At 59.1% G+C, this 17840-nt stretch overlaps 2 protein-coding genes across 8 annotated transcripts; one reads left to right on the forward strand and one right to left on the reverse strand.

Annotated features, from left to right (window-relative positions):
- Window positions 1–129: 129 nt before the first annotated feature.
- Window positions 130–9574, reverse strand: TRIP10 (thyroid hormone receptor interactor 10). 5 transcript variants are annotated; one of them, XM_016145434.2, is made up of 15 exons: window positions 8897–9036; window positions 7614–7729; window positions 7470–7526; window positions 6410–6557; window positions 6269–6331; window positions 5930–6034; window positions 5714–5842; window positions 5022–5168; window positions 4705–4902; window positions 3515–3682; window positions 3133–3242; window positions 1193–1325; window positions 833–978; window positions 619–740; window positions 130–524 (listed from the first exon to the last, which is right to left on the reverse strand). In XM_016145434.2, the coding sequence occupies exons 1-15, from the start codon at window positions 8918–8920 to the stop codon at window positions 376–378; spliced, it is 1815 nt and encodes a 604-aa protein (XP_016000920.1). In that variant the 5' UTR covers window positions 8921–9036; the 3' UTR covers window positions 130–375. The 5 variants fall into 5 exon arrangements, with proteins under 5 accessions (XP_016000920.1, XP_036089915.1, XP_036089916.1 ...); XM_036234022.1 differs by lacking the exons at window positions 3515–3682; window positions 8897–9036 and adding an exon at window positions 9339–9574; XM_036234023.1 differs by lacking the exons at window positions 3515–3682; window positions 8897–9036 and adding an exon at window positions 9328–9574.
- Window positions 9575–11009: 1435 nt separating this feature from the next.
- Window positions 11010–17592, forward strand: GPR108 (G protein-coupled receptor 108). 3 transcript variants are annotated; one of them, XM_036234018.1, is made up of 18 exons: window positions 11010–11170; window positions 11884–12003; window positions 12699–12749; window positions 12967–13049; window positions 13793–13917; window positions 14062–14123; window positions 14200–14259; window positions 14374–14478; window positions 14682–14815; window positions 14926–15001; window positions 15440–15513; window positions 15607–15724; window positions 15807–15937; window positions 16061–16104; window positions 16374–16423; window positions 16594–16677; window positions 16769–16893; window positions 17107–17592. In XM_036234018.1, the coding sequence occupies exons 1-18, from the start codon at window positions 11051–11053 to the stop codon at window positions 17177–17179; spliced, it is 1635 nt and encodes a 544-aa protein (XP_036089911.1). In that variant the 5' UTR covers window positions 11010–11050; the 3' UTR covers window positions 17180–17592. The 3 variants fall into 3 exon arrangements, with proteins under 3 accessions (XP_036089911.1, XP_036089910.1, XP_036089912.1); XM_036234017.1 differs by lacking the exon at window positions 11010–11170 and adding an exon at window positions 11346–11599; XM_036234019.1 differs by lacking the exons at window positions 11010–11170; window positions 11884–12003 and adding an exon at window positions 12025–12269.
- Window positions 17593–17840: the final 248 nt, after the last annotated feature.

The raw sequence follows: 17840 nt of genomic DNA on the forward strand, positions 1-17840 counted from the left end.
CGGGCAGGGACAGGGCGTGTCCAGGGTGTGCCCGAGTTCACCTCCCCTTGCCCGTTACCCGTGTGGCCTATGAGGAGTACAGCGTCTGAATGCGCAGCCCCAGTATCTAAATAAAGCCTGGACTCCAAGAACTTTACACCATTTTCTTTTTATATAAAACAACACAGCCCTAGCCGAGTGGCAGGAAGAAAAGATTTGAAACACGAGTATGTACATCGATGGTGGAAGGCACAGCGGGTCCGTCCGAGGTGAGAGGTGGGGTGGGGGTGGGGGGCAGCAGGTTACACAGGTCTCAGCTGAAGCCCCGGGGGCGGAAATAAAGTGCGTAGGTCCTGGGGCCCTCGTGGCCCAGAAGCAGCAGCAGGTAGGCGGGGCTCAGTTGAGCGTGACTCGGAGGTAGGAGGTGGGCACGTAGCCTTCACCTCCCTGTTTCCGCCTGACCCGAGTCCAGCCGTCGCCCTTGTCCTCTTCCATGAGACTCAGGTCTTCACCCTCGGCCATGGAGATGGTGCCCTCGCTGGACCCTGTCATGAGGGTGGCGGTGGGCTTGGGTCTGCTTCGGGTGAGTTTAAACGGAGCCAAGCCCGGCACCCCCTCCTCCACCCGCGCAGCTGATACCTTCAAAGTGATAGATGGCCACGCAGTGTCCTATAGGGGACACAGGCTCCTCCTCAAAATCCTCGTCAAACTCCGTGTAGATGGGGGCGTCCTGGCTTTCCTCCGAGGGGGGCTCTTCGGAGCTGGCAGGGGAGAGCGACAGAGGTGAAGACAGGCTCCCCACGCCGGAGGGCCTGGGGGTGGGCGCCAGGCCCGCTCTGGCCACCCGGCTTACCTCTCCTTGTTGTCCTGTGACCCGCTGTTGCTGCTGCTGCTGCTGTCCGGCGGGGCGCTGGCCGGGGGGTCGGGAGGCCGGGCATGCCGGCTCAGGCTGTCCCCCCGGTTGCTCAGGACCCGGCTCTCGGCTTCCGCCAGCCAAGCCTGAGAGGAGGGGACCACGCAGTCAGTTCCAGGGCAGGGCTCCGGGGTCAGCCCACTCTGGGCTCAGATGTTTCCTGAGATCACCCATGCACACCCAAGGCTGTGATGAGAAACAGCTGGAGCCCCCCCCACCACCACCACCACCTCCCTGTCCCCCCGGCGGTGACTCAGCGAGGCCAGCCAGCCCCCGCCCCTCCCCAGGGTCTCTCCTGACCTCATACTTCTGCACTTCCAGTTTCAACCGTTCAATGTTGTTCAGGGTTTCTGTGATCCGCGGCTCCAGGCTGGCGGGGTCCCCCATCTGCGGCGTCTTCTCATACACATCCTTCATTTTCTTCAGGGCCTCCCTAGGACCAGATGAGAAGGAACAGCCCCACGTGATTTAACAGGCAAAAAATAAAATAAAATAAAAAGGGCTTTGTTTCAGGGTGCAATTAGCCTGATAAGACAGTGGTTAAAGTTCAAATATTAGTGCTTCTCTGCCTGGGGTTCACATCCCAGCGGGGCGCTTCCTCGTTGTGTCAGTGCTACTCGTTATTGAACCTGTTTCAGTGTGCTGACCTTGAACATGGGGATGACACACACATCTTACGTGAGTGGTTATGAAGATTAACTGTAACCTTTACTCCGAGACACGTGGAGGACCTTCCGCACACAGGCACTGGTCTGGGCATCAGAAATACGGTGCGAAATCGGACAGACCCCGCCTCTGCTCACAGTCTCTCGTGAACACGCGGAGCTCCCGGGAACCCACGGAAAGCGTTCGGAATAGTGCCTGGCACACGGTACGCGCTCTCTGAATGCTCGGTGTTATCATTATCATGGGTCCCCGGTCCCTATTCCCTCCACAACTGTATATACAAACGGCAGTAGTCGCAAGCATGTCTGAAACATGTCAAACCTGGGTTCGACTTCTCTCCAGTCCTAATATGACCCATGTTACAGATGCAGAAACTGAGGCACAGGGAGGCGAAACAGCTGGAATTCAAGGCCGGTCTGTCTTGACTCCACATAACACCCCTTAGACCCCCCCAACACCATATAAACTCGGGAACTACAAAGTTCTGAATGGAAGTTCATACCAATAAAAGCCGTTTTATACAAGAGATTTTGTGTAAATGACAAAATATAATTTGGCTGCCGGGCCAGAAGTGGCCGACGTCATTCCCATTATGCAAGAGAACTGGGAAGACGATCTTGCTGCTTGGAAAGAGTGAGTAAATATTTTATTTTATTTTTTCTGGCAGATTTTCTATTGTTAATATTTTAAGCACTTGAGTTAGTAAATAGATAACCGTATGTTGTTTTCTTTCCTCTTTTAGCCAATTACTGTGGCGAATGAGATATTTTTTGATATTGAACCATCTTGGCATCGCGGGATAACCCCAAACTGCTCACGATTTTTTTTTAAGTCTAAAATTTTTTTTTTATTATGGTAAAATATACGTAACAAAATTTCCCATTTGAACCATTTTTAAATGTCTAGTTCCAGGGCATAAAGGACATTCATGCTGTCGTACAACCATCGCCATCATGCGATGCATTAGTTTTAAAATACACCATTGGATTTGCTAGGGCAGGATTTTGCATCTAAGGTCACAAATGAAGCAAAAGGAGCCCATAATTTTATTTTCTTGAATTCTTGCTAACTGATTTTGGAATCGAAATTCTACCGGCCTCCGAAATGAGCTCTTTTCCTGTTTGCTGGAATGACGCAGACAAGAAGGAAAGTATTTCTGGAAGTGAGGTAGGAGTCAGGTGATTCCATCAGGGGCTGGGGTTCCTTGGCAGATGTTTGAGAACCATTTCAGTGTCTAGAGACAGTCTCTCACTTACAATGGTTTGACTTAGAATGTTTTAACTTTGCAACCGTGCGAAAAGGATGCACATTCAGAAGAAACCACACTTCGAATTTTCATCTTTTTTAGCGCTAGCGACATGCACTGTGATGCTCTCTAGTGGCGCAGGCAGCAGCCGAGGGCCGCAGCTTCCCCTGGACCATCATCATGAAGGCAAACAACCCATACGCTACAGTGCAGCAGTAAATGCCCTTTGACTTGATAGATTCATCAGGACGTAACCCCATCGTAAGCCGAGGAGCATCTGTCATTTATCCCTTTACTTTCTTCTCTGCCTGCCTCCCTCTCACCTTACCTCTGGTCAACCTCCTTCTGTAGTTCACGATTACGGTCCTCCAGCTGCTGCTGAAGCCGCTTCCTCTGCTGCTCCGGCGGCAAGTGGCTGAAATCCTCCGTCACCACCGTCTGCAAGGCGGGAAGACGACTGAGTCTGACCTCGTGGAGTCTGAGCTTCCAGGCTCTAAGACGCTCCTAAGACGCACCAAGTCCACCTTCCTCCCCACCCAAGGTTCTCGGGGGTGGGCGCAAGGCCATGCACAGAGCAAAGCAGGTCCGGGCCGCGCAATGTATTGGAGGGGGGGCCTGGCCGGCGGCAGGAAGCGAGCCCAGGGTCCCGCCACCCGGCCGCTGGGCGGGCTGGGGCCGCCCCCTCCACCTCCCCCGGAGGCCTCACTTACCCCACGGCTGCCTCGAAGGCTGCGGAAGGATGCTAGCCGCGGTTTGACCGACTTACTGATCTCACTCAGTATGGCCAAGGGGTCGAGGCCGGAGCGGGGGGATGGGGGTCCATTAGGCAATGGCGAGGGCAGGGGGCCCCCCAGGCGGGAGAGGGGTGGGGGACGCGGCTACCGGCAGGGGCCGTGGAGGGTGTAGGTCGGGGGGTGGGGTGGGGTGGGGTGGGGTGGGAGAATATAGAGAACGAGGACGGATGGACGGACGGAGGGACGCAATAAGGAAAAAGGAAAAAACAAAATGGAGAAAAGAAAAAAAAACGGTAAGAAAACCACAACTCAAGATGCACGATCACACACAGAAAACGCATGCAAAAAGCAACATAAAAACCTGGGATAAGGGCTGGAGGGCGTTAGACTGTGAGCCGGAAGGCCAGAGCCCTCTCTCCCCCAGATCCCCCACCTTCCCTGCATCCCACATCCGGCACCTAGAATGGGGTCTGGGGGCGCGAGGAGGCCCGCGTCTCTGTCCCCCTCACCCGGCTTTCTGGGCTCGCAGTCTAGAACGCCAAGGGAGACGCATACACAACTCAAGGTCTCACACAGATACAGAGCCACAGAAGTCAAGGGCAAGCGGAGAGAAGAGTCAAAGGCTTGAAACATCAGAGGGTTACAGGTGTGGGGGGGCGGGTTCGGCCAGGGGGAGGCATCATGTGTAAATTGAAGAGAGGTACCAAGGGTCAGAGGTATGAACTAGGGAGGGGGCAGGTGCTGAAGGTGTACACCACGGGCGCCCAGGTGTGTGCTTGACATTGCAAGCCGAAACGCCCAAGAACGGAAGAGCCTGAAGGTCTGGGCCGAGAAACCCACAGTGGGAAGGAAGGAGACCCAGGGGGAGTCTCCAGGGCTAGTGTCCCAGCCCTCACCCACCCCTGGGCCCCATGGGCAGGCAGGTCTTCTCCCAGCATCCTGAGAAGCTACACAGACTCCGCGGGCCCCCCTCCTGGCACCCCCATCAGCCTCGGGGGACTCCCAGGCCAATCACCCGGCTGCCTTCCTTCCCTCCAGCCCGGGCCCGCAGCCAAGAGGAAAATTCCTGCCCGGGACTCAGCGTCCCGGCAGCTGGGGCTGACTCAGCGGGGCCCCCGCTGTCCCGGCTCACTCACGCCCCCCTGCCCAAGAGCTCCGGCCCCCACCTTGTTCTTCTTGCCGAAGGGCCAGCGTTTGGCACGGCCGCTGCGGGCTGGGCCTCGCAGCTCGGGCCGTCCATCGGAGGGGGTGCCCAGGCTGCTGTCCGAGGGCGCGCGGTTCATGGGCTGGCTGAAGTCTTCAAATTCCACATCGCCCGGGCGGGCGAAGCCTGACTTGTGCAGCTCGATCAGGACCTGGGAGTCCTGGAGAGAAGGCACGATAGGGGGGGGGGGGGGGGCGGGCCGTGAGGGGCGACAAGGCGCCCAGTCCTCGAGTCCTCCTGCCCACCCTGCAGTCCGCTGGCCCAGGACCAGGCACCCACGTTCTTGGAGTCCACGGCCGCCGCTGCCACCTTCATGCCCTCCAAACACTTGGCGATAATGGGCACCACCTGCAGCTCGGCCTCTGACAACAGCCCGTACCCGGCCCCCAGGTGCGTGGCCCGGCGCTCATCCATGTCTTGCAGCTTCTACAGGGACAGGGCAGGGGTGCTGATGGAGGGGCGGAGCACAGCGACTTCTAGCTCAGGGTGGTCAAGAGAGAGACACGGGGCCAGGGAGATTTCAGAGGGGACTTTAAGGAATCGCTCCCTCCTACCCCGCCCCCTTGCCTGGAAAATCAAGAAAGGCTTCTCTAAGGAGGTGACAATGGAGCCAGGGCTTTGGATAAAAACTGCTTTTATTGGCACAGATACTGCCAATGCCAAGGTCAGGACAGAGGGTGGAGTATAAGGCTGAAACAAAGGAGGGGGAAATTCAAGACCTTTCAGAGGGGTTGTCAGAGCTGGAGCTTAGAGTGATGAATAGGAGTTTCAAAAGGAAAGACATCCCCAGCAGAAAGCGCGGCCCGAGTGCGGGCAGAGCTCACTGTCAGTTTTTGCTTCTGACTCCCTCTCGATTGAGAGTTCGGGCCAGTGCAGCTGGGGTTCTGACAAACATGTAGGAGATGATTAACATGGCGGGGTGGGGGGGTGGGGGTTTTCGGGAAGGTGGGGCTTGGGGCTAGAGCACTCACATCAAATATCTGGGGCATTTGGGAAAAATAGAAGTGGGCCTGGTCTCGGTTGAAACGCTGTAGTTGGGCTGCATACTCATTTTTGCTTTCCTCTGCCATGTGACTCCGAATGTGGGCTTGTTGCTTGGCCTGAGGAATATGGAGGTGGGGGTCACCGGCAGGTTCTGGCCCCATCCCAGCCTGACCCCCCCCAAGCCTGTCCCAGCCCACAGGCACCTTCTCCACGTCTGCCTTGGTGGCGTTGATATCCTGGTCTAGGCGCTCCGCGGTCTGGGCCGCCTTCTCCGCCTCCCGGCAGTCCCGCTCAAACTTACGCTTACTCTGTGTGGGGGACAGAACCGGAATGAAGAAGCCACCGTTCCTGATGGCGGGGGATATGGGAAACCAAGATTCAGGGACTGGCAGGAAGTCAGTCACTCAGTAAATGGGCATGCAGGGGGAAACCCACAGGGGAGGGGGGAGGGTCCCGGCCAGACAAAGGGGACAGCTCTGTAGGTCAGCAACATTCACCCTGCTCCCCGGGACCAGAGCCACACTCCGCACCCACGAACTCACATTCTCCAGCTGTTTGAAGCCACTTTCCAGCTGCTGCTGGGCCCGACGGCCCTCCTGGAAGTGCTGTGGAAAGAAGGGGCATGGGCTCACCTGGGCTGCACCCAGAGACCCTCCGAAAAACCCAGGGCAGGGGCCACTCACCATCTTCCTCTCCTGTTTCATCTCCTGCGAGTACTTGGCCAGCTCGAGACACACGCGGATGCTGAGGTTTTCGGCCACCAGCTCGCGCTGGCCTGCAAAGTCGTTGACCTCCTGCAGAATCTGCACAAATGACTGTTGCTGGCTGAACCTGGGGAGGGGTGGGAGAGGGCAGGGAGCCAAGGGCCAGGCCCCCAGGAGCCAGGTGCCTCAGGACCCACCTCCACATGGAAAATGGTAAGCCCGAGACATTCACCCTGGAAGCTCATATGGACCAATTCTGGCCGGTACCCCTAACCCTTGAGTGGGATGCATTTCGGACCTCAGCTTCTTTCACGTTTTAAAAGAAGGTACAATGCTTAAATCACCTTTTGTGCATCACCCCAAACATCCGATAACCAAATACTAGAAACATTTTTGCAGTGGGGAGTATTAATATTCACAACATGCGGGATAAAAACCAAGCCCATAATTAACATGATCAACGTCAAGTCACTTAAGGTCAGAGGTTACCTCTACATAAGTTACCAGAAAAACTTCTGATTTCTAGAACTTCTTAGATTCTGGAACAGGATACCCAGAATAAAGTGAAACGCTCCTATATACTATATGGGCTGAGTACTGTTTTAACACATTAGCTGAGGTTAGACTAGGTCTAGGGGCAGCCTCTCCCTGTGCCTGGAACCGGCCGGGGAAGGAGACTGAGCCTCCTTCACATGAGCCCTACGAGTTCATCGTCATCATGCCCATTTCACAGATAAGAAAAACAGAGGCACGAACTTAAGCCACTAGCCCAGAGTCAGTCATGTAGTAACTGCTGGGGCCTCGTGCATCTAACAGATGGGGGCGAAAACGGAGGCGGAGAACCGCGGAAATTTCCCAAGCCGCCCAGCAGGAAAGCAGCGGAATGGTGCCCTGGAGCGTGCACCTGCATCCACCTGCGCTGTCACGGCGCAGGTGGGAACTGAGGTGAGGGACCTGAGTGACCCAGCTGAGGGAGAAAAAGTAGGACCGATGCCCTCCTGCCCCCCAGATCTAGCCCTGTACCCCTCACCATCCTTACTTGAATTCGGGGTCATCTTTGGAAGGTCTCTTGGGCAGATATTTTTTCACCAGGCTTCTAAGGGGAGACAGAGGCAGGAGAGCTGAGCCCCCGGTCTCTGACCACACGCCCCAGCCCCCGGGCCCGCGCACCCTGGGGTCTCACCGCAGCTGCTTCGCATAAGCCTGCTCCACCTCGGTCCGCTCTTTCACAAACTTCACATATCTGTCCAACAGGTCCAGCCCCCACTGCGTGTGCCGCTCGATCACCTCAAATTGATCCTGGACAAGGCAGTGACAGGGGAGGACCGGGGTCAAGATCTTGGGAGCACACGGCCAGGCGACCAGACACCCAGGGAGCCTCGGAGATCCGAGCTCGGAGAAAGAGTAACTTCCCGGCCCCGCCCCGGCGCGGGGAAAGGCAGGAAACCGGCGGGAACCCCCTCCCCTTCCCGGGAAGGGCAAGGGAACAGGGGCGGGGCCCCGGCCGGACGACAGGGTCCCCGTCTCTGGACCGCCGAGAGGGGTGTAGAGCATGGCAGGGCCACTCCCCTTGCTTCGACTCCCCTAATCCCCCCCAGATTCCGGAAAATCCGGCCGGCCCGGCGTGAGTCAGGGCTAAAGGGGCAGGGTTCCGCGCAGCTTGGGGGGCCCTGGAACGGTCAGGGCGCAGGAACGAAGTCCCCCGGGTCGCCATGCCCCCCTGAGCACCCCAATGGATGCCTCAGTTTCCCCCACTGACTTCACCGCACCTCCAACAGAAATCTCAGAGTTGAGGAGGGGACCGATCTAGTTACCCCGCTGCACGGGGGAACTCAGGGGTGCCACCACTTCCAGAAAGAGGAGGGGTCGGAGGTCCCGTCAAGGATAGGGGGAAATTCCTGGGGCTTCCAGAGCTGAGGTTAGAGGCGGTCTGGGGGCGGCCCCTCCCTGTGCCTGGAACCGGCCGGGGAAGGAGGCCGAGCCTCGCAGCCCCCTCCCCCACTAGAGCGTCCCAAGCCCCTAGGTGTTGATTGGAGGCGACAGAAAGGGCGGTCAGGACTTCTGGGTCCCACGTGGGGTTGAAAGTGGCCAGAGGGTCCCCTCCCCCCTACCAGCCGGACAGGCGGCTGGCGGGCAGGGACCCAGGGGCCGTAAGATTAGCCGCCGGCCCAGCCAGGGCGCTCAAAATAGGTGACCTCGCCCGGCCGTCCGGGCCTGGTCCCAGGACTTCTTCTGTCCTACCTCACTCTGAACCCCGTGCCTCAGTTTCCTTACGCCGCACCTGCAAGGTCGCCCTTTGCTCCCGGGCGTCCTGAGAGCCCCGGGAAACTCAGAGAGGGCGGAGCGGGGACTCCAGTGATGCGTGGAAGGGAAAGCGTGGAGACCCCGCTAAGGTACTTGCGGGGGCGAAATGGGGCGTCTGAACCCAGTAAGGGAGGAACGCGGAGCCAAGCCGACTGAACTCACCCACAGCTCGGTGCCCCAATCCATGCTGCTCCCGCCGAGGCCGCCGCGCCCGGTCGCCGTCGCCAGCCACCCGCCGCGGGGAGACTGCCTAAGGCGGCGCGCCCGGCCCCGCCCACTCACGGCTAGGCCACGCCCCTTCAAGCTTTGTCACGCCCCCCCGCCCGCGCGAAACCCCAAAATGACACCCTGAAGGCGGGGCCCCAAGGAGGCAGGCCCAACAGACGCCCCGCCCCTCTTAAAGGAACGTTGCCGCCAGATGCCACTAGACAGACCCCTTAAAAGACCCCATCTCATTTTCCGAATTCCCCAGACCCCGCTTATCTCCCCCATCCCTGCCCCACCCCGGACTCTGCTTCTTTTCCTCTTTATCTTCAACCATTCCTTAAAGGATCAAGGAAACCCCACCCAAGAGGTCCTCCCCCCATCCCTACGCAGGGAGAACCTGAGGTCACTCAGCTCTTGCGCGCCGGCCCAGTTCCAGACGTCTACGCTCGTCCCACTAATGGTCTAGTCCCTCCGGCCACAGGGCGGATAGGTGGACTTCGATCCTGTCCAGGACGTGCCTCCGCCAAGGCCGGGTCCATTACCGCCCCCACCGCATCCTGCCTTTCTTCCCCTAAAATCAGCGCCGGGAAACTGAGGGACAAGTTGTCCTTGGAGAGCCAGGCCCAGGCCTTTCCCCGGCTCCCGTCCGGTTGGTGTTTGCACCTGCCCATTTAACAGTAGCGTTTATCGAGACCCAATCAGGGACTCGGGGATTTCGACTCCGCCCCTTCCTTCAGACACCAGGGGCCTGGGGCTTGGAAGTCTTTTGGCTCCCTCATAAAAGTCTGTTAATATGCTGTTAATCTATTTGAGGCACTGGGATAAAAGTGGGGAGATCCCAGCAGCTCCCACCCTCATCTTCTCCTCTTTTGGTGCTTTCTCTGTGACTACAGAGGTGATAGATGCCCTCGGCTAGGGGCCCTGGCCCCAGGGACAAGTTAGGCCCTAAGCTCTCAGGCTCCCAGTACACTAGGAAACCCATACTGGGCCAGATGGCTCTGCGGGGACCTGGCCCCACCTGCTGGTGGCTTCTGAGCTAGAAAACCTCAAGTTGCAAAGTGGGCTGTGCTCCACAGTTTGGGGGACCAGATGAATCAGGAGCTCAGGACTGGAGTCTGGACTCAGTAGCTCAGCCTGGGATTAGGGTCATAACTCCATATTAGAACTGGGACTTCTGCCAGGTTGGGACCAAAGTTGAGGTGGGATCTCAGACAGGTCAGAGGCTTAGCAGAGGGTCAGCAGTTGGGGGTCTAGGACTCAAACTAGGGTCCAGGGATCAGGGTTTGTCTTGTCTGGGGTCATAGCTCAGTCTAGGTAGGAGGCCTAACCAAAGATGAAGGCTCAGTATAAGGTCAAGGGTGAGAAGGATGTGAGGGACTTTGGGTTTCAGGCTGAGATCCGGACTCAGCTGCAGGGAAAGGGCTCAGTAGCTTTAGCCATAGTCAAGTCCAGCCTGGGATCTGGAAGCGGGCCTCCAGTTACCTCACTCTGGGATAGGAGGCTTTGCGGAAGGCTGGGACTCAACCTGGGGTCATAGGTCATTCTAGGGTCAAGATTGAATCTGGGGCAGGTTCAGACCTCTGGATCAATCAAGAAGATTAGAACAAGACGGGGCTCAGTAGATGCGCCTGTTTACCAAAAGCCGGGCCTCTGGCTGGGAGCCACATCCCCAGGGTAAGAAAGGGGAAGTCCGCCATTGGGAATTCTGGGAAATGTAGTTTGCTTAATAGCTTATTGGGCTGCCTGCTCCCTCTGCATTCTGGGTATTGTAGTCCTGGACCGATATGTCAGTTAGACAGTCTGCTTTAAGGACCGGATATCAAATCTATTACAATTGGTTAGATGGATTGTTTATCAAATTACATCCGGGATCATCTTTATAGTGATTGATGAGCGTGGAGGCGGGATTAAGCGATATCAGCTCTCCCAGTCGGAGCGGTGCTGTCCATTTGGTGTCGTACAGGGGCGGGTTTGCTAGAAGACAATCGTTGACTGGTCGGGCCGGCTGGAAAAGCCGAGAGGTCGGCCCCCACCGTGGGGCGATTGGCTCTCCAGTAGGCGGGCCTGGAGCCGTCAGAGGCGGTGTCAGGGGAGGCGGTGGTTCCAGAGATGGCAGTGAGCGAGAGGAGGGGGCTCGCCCGCGGGATCCCAGTGGAGTCGGGGCAGCACCTACTTCTGCTGCTGCTGTTGGGCTGCTGCTCTGGGCGCATCCACCGGCTGGCGCTGACGGTGAGTCTCACCGCGCAGCGGTCGGAGGCGGGGGGCGCAGCTTTGTCCCGGGGAAGCGTCTGGCTTTGAGTGGCCTCGTCCAATTTCACCCGCTCCTTACGTGGGATGGAGCGGTCCGGCGCCCCATGCCCCCCTGCTTCCGTGCCCGGAGTGGTCTCGTCCGAGGAGCTCCCTCTGTCCTCCGGATGGAGTAGCCTGGCTGGCCACGCTAGGGTCGTGCCGTGCTTACTCGAGGCGGGACTTCATCTTTGGGGACGCTTTCTTCCCCTTTTCCCCAACCGACACCCGTCTAACTTTTGGGGATTGCTTTGGGGCGCTAAGGACCCTTGGCACCGCCCAGGGGAGTCCCCGGGGATGCTAGAATGTGGTCCTCTGGACATTCATTGGGATCTTGGGGGCTCAGTTCGGGATCTAATAGTTGTCCAGCAGGTGAGGTCCAGACACCAAGATGAATAACTTCGCTTCCAGGGTGGTACTCACTTAGTGGAGGTGCTTCTAGGTTTCCCCGGCTTTCTCTTCCTGGACTTAGAGCAGTGGCTGGAGGACCCGGAACCACCCTGTCTCTGCCTGGGATTGGTGTGGGGACAGAGCCGTCCTAAATAAAGACATGGCAGCAGTGGGGCAAGGTCCTTAGGGGAGCCTCATGCTGCAGCCCTAGGGCTGGGCCCGTGGAAAAAACTCTGAATTTCCTCTGCCTCCTTGGTGACCGGCAGGGGGAGAAGCGACCAGACATCCAGCTAAACAGCTTCGGCTTCTACACCAACGGCTCTCTGGAGGTGGACCTGAGCCTTCTGCGGCTGGGCCTGCAAGAGACCAAAGAGAAGACCCCGCTGGTGAGGGGCTTGGGGAGGTTTCCTGGAGGAAGGCGAGGTGCACAGTGTCCAGGCCCCCCTTCCGCCAGTCCGGATTCACATCCTGGCCTCCCGCAGCCCCGGTTCCTGCAGTCAGAATGAGTAGCTAGCATTGAATGCCCACTGAGTTCCAGGTACCATGCAGAGCGACATCCATGGGACTTTTCCCTTGTAGCCACCTCTCAGGGATGCTTCAAACACGTTACACCTGTAAAGCCAATTTTACAGGTGTTTACACAGGCTCGGAGGTATGTGGCTTGCTCGGAGTCACAGACTCCGTAGGGAAATCCAAGCGTGCTGGATTCCAGAACCCAAGGCAGGAAGCCCTAAACACTTTATTTGATTTTTTTTTTAAAAATTTTTTTTTTTAACATCATTTTCACTGGGGAAAATAAAGTAGGCTAGGTCCAGAGAATGTGCTAAGGTCTCCCTGATGAAGGGACACCCAAGTTGGAAGTGACGACCAAACGGAATGCCCCAGGTTGGGTAGGAGTTAAGGGAAGTGGGTTGAGAGGTATGGGCAGGATGAGCCGTAGGAGAATTCGTTAAGTAAGTGGGATCTAGCACATAGTAAGTGTCCAATAAGTTTGAGATCGTGTTTCTATTTCTACTGAAAGGGGTGGCTTGGGGGTCCCTGCTGGAGCCCCTCACATTCCCCTCTTCTTTCTGCCTCCCAGGTGGGGTTCAGCCTGACCCGGGTTCGATCTGGCAGCATTCGACCCTCCTCAGTGAGTGCAGGGGGTGGTGGGCAGGGCGTGAGGAAGGGCCAGGGTGCCGGCGGCGGGGACGGGGGGGGGGGGGCAGTTTCTGCATCCAGGAGCCCCGAGGCGCCTTTTCCAGAGTGGGGAACAGGAAGAAACCCTCCCTTGCAGAGCGGGTAGGGAGGAGGCAGGGGGACTGTCGGTGGGAGGTGGGAACCAAGGCTCTCTCTTACCCACTCCCCAGACCCAGAACCCCAACGACTGTCCTCTCCAGAAAAACAGTAGCAACCTCCTGGTTCTCTTCCTTATCAACACCAAGGACCTGCAGTGAGTTGGGGCGCCAGAGGCTCCCCTAAAGACCCATCATTTGTATTTTCCTGGGTGCGGTACCCACAGGAGCCGATCGGGTGGGATGAGAAGCCAGCTAAAAAAGAACTTTGCCGCTCTTAGAAAGAAAGCCACTCGCTCTTTAATGTCCCCTTCAAGCCTTCCGATTATGACAAGGGAGGGAGCAGAGGGGTCCCCGGGGAGTGCCGGGGTCTCAGGGCAGAAGGTCTGGCCACCAAAGGGTGTCGCGAGAATCCACAGCAACCATCCGTACTTGTCGAAGGCTTTCTATGCACGGGACAGCTGTGCTTTACTCACCGACTCCTTCTGCCCTTATTATCCCCACTGTAAAGACGGGAAAACTGAGGCCCAAGAACTGGGATCTGGACCCAGGCGCCCGGCGCCAGGATCCAGTGATTCCTCTGTGTATACAGAGATGTTGCCTGTGTATATGTACGGTGGTTTTTAAATAAGGTGCCAAATAAGGTAGAATGAGCGAGTCATTGTCGCAGGAAGTGTCAAACCCTTGCTGGTGCAGGCAGTGTGTGGGCGTGGCAGCCATCTTGATAGGTGGTAGCCAGATGCTAGAACGTTGTGACCACTGATTCAGCCCAATGCCAACCCCCAGAGGGGAGACCCAGTGGGCCCAGGGGCCCATCGAGTCACTTGACACAGGCGTCATGCCTGACGGGAGCCTTGAGCCTCCCAGCCGCATCTCCTCCTCGCCCCCACCCTCGCCCCAGGGTCCAGGTACGAAAGTATGGGGAGCAGGAGAAGCTGTTCATCTCCTCTGGGCTTCTCCCTGAAACGCCCTCGGAACCAGGACTGCCGAAGCCAGAGCACATGGCCACCCCCAACAGGGACAACGGTGAGGCAGGCTGGCTCTGTCGAGGCGAGGGGATGGTAGGGCTGCTCTGCACATCCCCCCCCCCCCCCCCCCCCCCCCGTCATTCTGTCATTCTGCTGTCCCTCTGGCCATCTGTCTCTAAACTCATCCACTCCTGCCCTCCAGGGACCACCATTGTGCCCGACGAGGCCAAGTCAAAACCTGCAGGATCACAGGGAAACCTGCAGGTTGGAAGGCAGGCCTTGGTGGGAGGATGGGGACCCCGTACTGCCGATGCTTGATGGGGGCGCTCTGTCCCCTCAGGGGAAGGACCAGGAGCTGGTGCTGGGCCTGGGCCATCGCAACAATTCCTACAACTTCAGCGTGAGTGTCCGAGCACCCTCGGCGCCTCCCCTACCCACGCTCCCCGCTCCCCAGAGCTGGGGTGGGGCCCCCCAAGCTGAGGCCCCCTCTCCTCTCTCCACCCCCGCCACCCAGTTCCACGTGGTGATCGGCTCGAGGGCGGAGGAAGGCCAGTACAGCCTCAGTTTCCACAACTGCTACAACCTGTTGCGGGGACAGGAGCGACCATTCGACATCACGGTGAGCGGTACAGGCGGACGAGGCCCCGGTGCGGCCGCGCGAGCCGCACTGAGCTTGGCCTCACCAGGGCCCCCCAGCGGCCGAGCTGTGTAATGAAAGCCTGAGGCTCAGAGAGCGGGGTCGGCCGGCTAGCGTGAGAGCACTGGAGACTGCAAGTCCAGAGCTCCCGCGCAACCCCGACTGCCCCCACGGCCCCCTCCCAGGTCATGATCCGGGAAAAGAACCCTGATGGCTTCCTGTCCGCAGCGGAAATTCCGCTTTTCAAGCTCTACATGGTCATGTCCGCCTGCTTCCTGGCCGCTGGCATCATCTGGGTGTCCATCCTCTGCAAGAACACGTAATGCCCTCGCCCTTGGGGGTCCCCCTCTCCCCTCATCACCCCCCCCCCCGCATCCCTGTCCCTGACGGTGCCCCCGCACCCGCTTCTGTTCCTAACCCCCCTGCCAGGTACAATGTCTTCAAGATCCACTGGCTCATGGCGGCGCTGGCTTTCACCAAGAGCGTCTCGCTCCTTCTCCACAGCGTGAGCGCCTGGGTCTGGAGCAGGGAGGTCAGGCTGGGGCCCCGGGGTCAAGGAAGCTCAGCCGAACAGCCCGCCCCCCACGTCTCTGCAGACGCTAGCCCGGGCCGCTCCGCGCGTCCACCCTTGTGTCCCTCTGTCTTACTGTTGTGGCCAGCTGTCCACCCACTGCGTCCGTCTGCCTGTCCTTGGGTCCCGCTGTGACTGTCCACCTGACCAGCTCTCATTGTCTAACCATCGACTGTGACCTCCCCCCCCATTGTTGTGGCCGTGACTGTCCATCCCTCAAGTCCTCTCACCATCCTGGCTGTAACAGTTCAGTCACCTTTCTAGCCCCTCCTTCGACTGCGATTGTCCCCCTTCCTAAACCCCCACCATCCATCCGCCTCCTTGTAATCACTGTCCATCTGTCCGACTGTCCGTCCATCCATCCACCTCCAGATCAACTACTACTTCATCAACAGCCAGGGCCACCCCATCGAAGGCCTTGCTGTCATGCACTACATCACACACCTGTGAGTGATCCCTGCGGGGCCGGTGGCGGGCAGCGGGCGGCGGAGGAGGGCGGGGTGCCCGCCGCCTCACCACACCGCCTCCCCGTCCTCTAGGCTGAAGGGCGCCCTCCTCTTCATCACCATCGCCTTGATCGGCTCCGGATGGGCCTTCGTCAAGTACGTGCTGTCTGACAAGGAGAAGAACGTCTTTGGAATCGTGATCCCGTTGCAGGTGCCTCTGGGGCCCCGGGCGGGCGGCCGGTAGGCGCTCGGCGCACCCGGAGCTGCCCACCCACCCGCCACCTGCCGTGCAGGTCCTGGCCAACGTGGCCTACATCGTCATCGAGTCCCGTGAGGAGGGCGCCAGCGACTATGCAATCTGGAAGGAGATCCTCTTCCTGGTGGACCTTATCTGCTGTGGCGCCATCCTCTTCCCTGTGGTCTGGTGAGGACCCTGACCCGCCCCCCCCCACCTCCACCAGTACCTGGCGCAGACTCCGCCCCCATTCCCGGGCAGACACCAACGGAGTCAGCGCTGACCGCTCCCTGGGGTCCGCTCCACTCCCAGGTCCATCCGCCATCTCCAGGACGCGTCTGGCACAGACGGGAAAGGTGAGCCCTGCTCCCCGCCGTCCTCCCAGCCCCCAGCCTGCTCCAAGCGCTTCATGCTGACCCCTGGATGGCCCTTCCCTCCCTCTGACTGCTCCCCCCTCCACCCCTTTCCCCATCCCCTGGACAGCCCCCTCCAGATGTAACTTCCCTGTGGACACGCCCCCCCCAAATGCCCTCCCTGTCCCCAGCCCACCTCCACCACCCTCCCGCCCTTGGACCTGCCCCCAGCCCCCATCCCCTGACCCTTCCTCTCTGCGCCCGCTCCTCAGCGGCAGTGAACCTGGCCAAGCTGAAGCTGTTTCGTCATTACTACGTCATGGTAGGAACCCTGTTCTCACTCATGACCAGAGTTTCGAGGGAAGCGGGGACAACCAGCCACTCGGCGCACCCTCCCCGGCCCCTCCTGCTGGACCTCCGAGTCCTGCAGCTCACCCCGCGCCGGGCGTCCCTGGTGGTCCCTGGGCCCCACGCCCACCCCTGTCCCTGCAGATCATCTGCTACGTGTACTTCACGCGCATCATCGCCATCCTGCTGCGGGTGGCCGTGCCCTTCCAATGGCAGTGGCTGTGTCAGGTGAGCGCGGCGAGGGGAGGGCGGGCCAGGCCCTGGAGGTGGGGGGCCGGGGCGTGCGCCTGACTCTGTGCTCCGACCCCTCGCTCCCCAGCTCTTGGTGGAAGGTTCCACCCTCACCTTCTTCGTGCTCACGGGCTACAAGTTCCAGCCGGCAGGTGACAACCCGTACCTGCAGCTGCCCCTGGAGGACGAGGAGGACGTGCAGACGGAGCAAGTGTGAGTCCGGGTCGGGGCGGGCCGGGGTTCTGGGTGAAGTGGGCCGGGCCTGGGCGGCAGGGGCGGGGCGGGAGGCACGCGGGCCCTGGGTGGGACCTGGGCAGCTGGGGGCGGGGGTTGGGGGGCTGGGTCAGAGGCTCGGCGTGTGGCTTCGAGAGGGCGGGGCCTGGCGCCCTTCGGCTCCGACGCCACCCCCTGGCTGTCTACCTCTAGAATGACTGATGCTGGGTTCAGAGAAGGCCTGTCCAAAGTCAACAAAACAGCCAGCGGGCGGGAACTGTTGTGATCCTGCCGCCACCTCCGACAGGGCTGCTGCAGCCCCCTTCGTCCTTCTCCGGTCACTCGTTCCGCACAGTAGCTTCTGTCCCAAAGCGTGGGGGTGGGGGGAGGGGGGCCGGCGCGCAAGAGGCGCCCAGCTCCCTAGGAGCCGTGCTCCGAGGCCCCATTGAGAAGAGGACAGACGGCCTCCCCTTCCAAATGTGGGGCAGCCCTGTCCCTACCCGGGACCGCCCCGCCCCCCACACTTGCAAGTGTACAGTAAGGACCCAGCTGTTTTGCTACCCTAGTTTCTTGCCTTTCTGGGGGTTGAGTTCTAACACAGAGTTGGTGTTTACAAGTTAGAAATCTGTATTCCCTTGCGTGGGGAGAGGTTGTGGTATCCATTGCTTTATATACACAATAAATATCAATTGAGCAACCGCTGTGCGTGGGCCCTATGCTGGGTGCTGAGGACAGCAGTAAGCAAGACCTAGCCAGAGCCAACACTCAAGGGGCTCACTGCCCTGTGGGCAGAAGGGAGGATTGGCAGAGGGACAGGGACGGGGACATGTCATCAGACAGTTCCTTCCCGGAGCCCTGACTCAGCCTGGGAGTCAGGAAAGGCGAATAGAGAAGTGCGGGTTTTGCAGGCCCAGATGAGAAGCACGTGCAAAGGCTGGAGCCTTAAA

The sequence above is a fragment of the Rousettus aegyptiacus genome, unplaced genomic scaffold, assembly GCF_014176215.1.
Source record: "Rousettus aegyptiacus isolate mRouAeg1 unplaced genomic scaffold, mRouAeg1.p scaffold_m13_p_16, whole genome shotgun sequence".
Lineage (NCBI taxonomy): Eukaryota > Metazoa > Chordata > Mammalia > Chiroptera > Pteropodidae > Rousettus > Rousettus aegyptiacus.

Excerpts from the sequence above, each read along its gene's own strand:
- TRIP10 (XM_016145434.2), bottom strand. The coding sequence starts at position 8,920 with ATGGATTGGGGCACCGAGCTGTGG. Across the intron at positions 6,332-6,409 it reads TGAAACAGGAGAGGAAGATG|CACTTCCAGGAGGGCCGTCG; the intron begins GTGAGTGGCCCC and ends TTCTTTCCACAG. Across the intron at positions 979-1,192 it reads TGGAAGTGCAGAAGTATGAG|GCTTGGCTGGCGGAAGCCGA; the intron begins GTCAGGAGAGAC and ends CCCTCCTCTCAG.
- GPR108 (XM_036234018.1), top strand. The coding sequence starts at position 11,051 with ATGGCAGTGAGCGAGAGGAGGGGGCTCGCCCGCGGGATCCCAGTGGAG. Across the intron at positions 11,171-11,883 it reads TCCACCGGCTGGCGCTGACG|GGGGAGAAGCGACCAGACAT; the intron begins GTGAGTCTCACC and ends GGTGACCGGCAG. Across the intron at positions 14,479-14,681 it reads AGCGACCATTCGACATCACG|GTCATGATCCGGGAAAAGAA; the intron begins GTGAGCGGTACA and ends GCCCCCTCCCAG.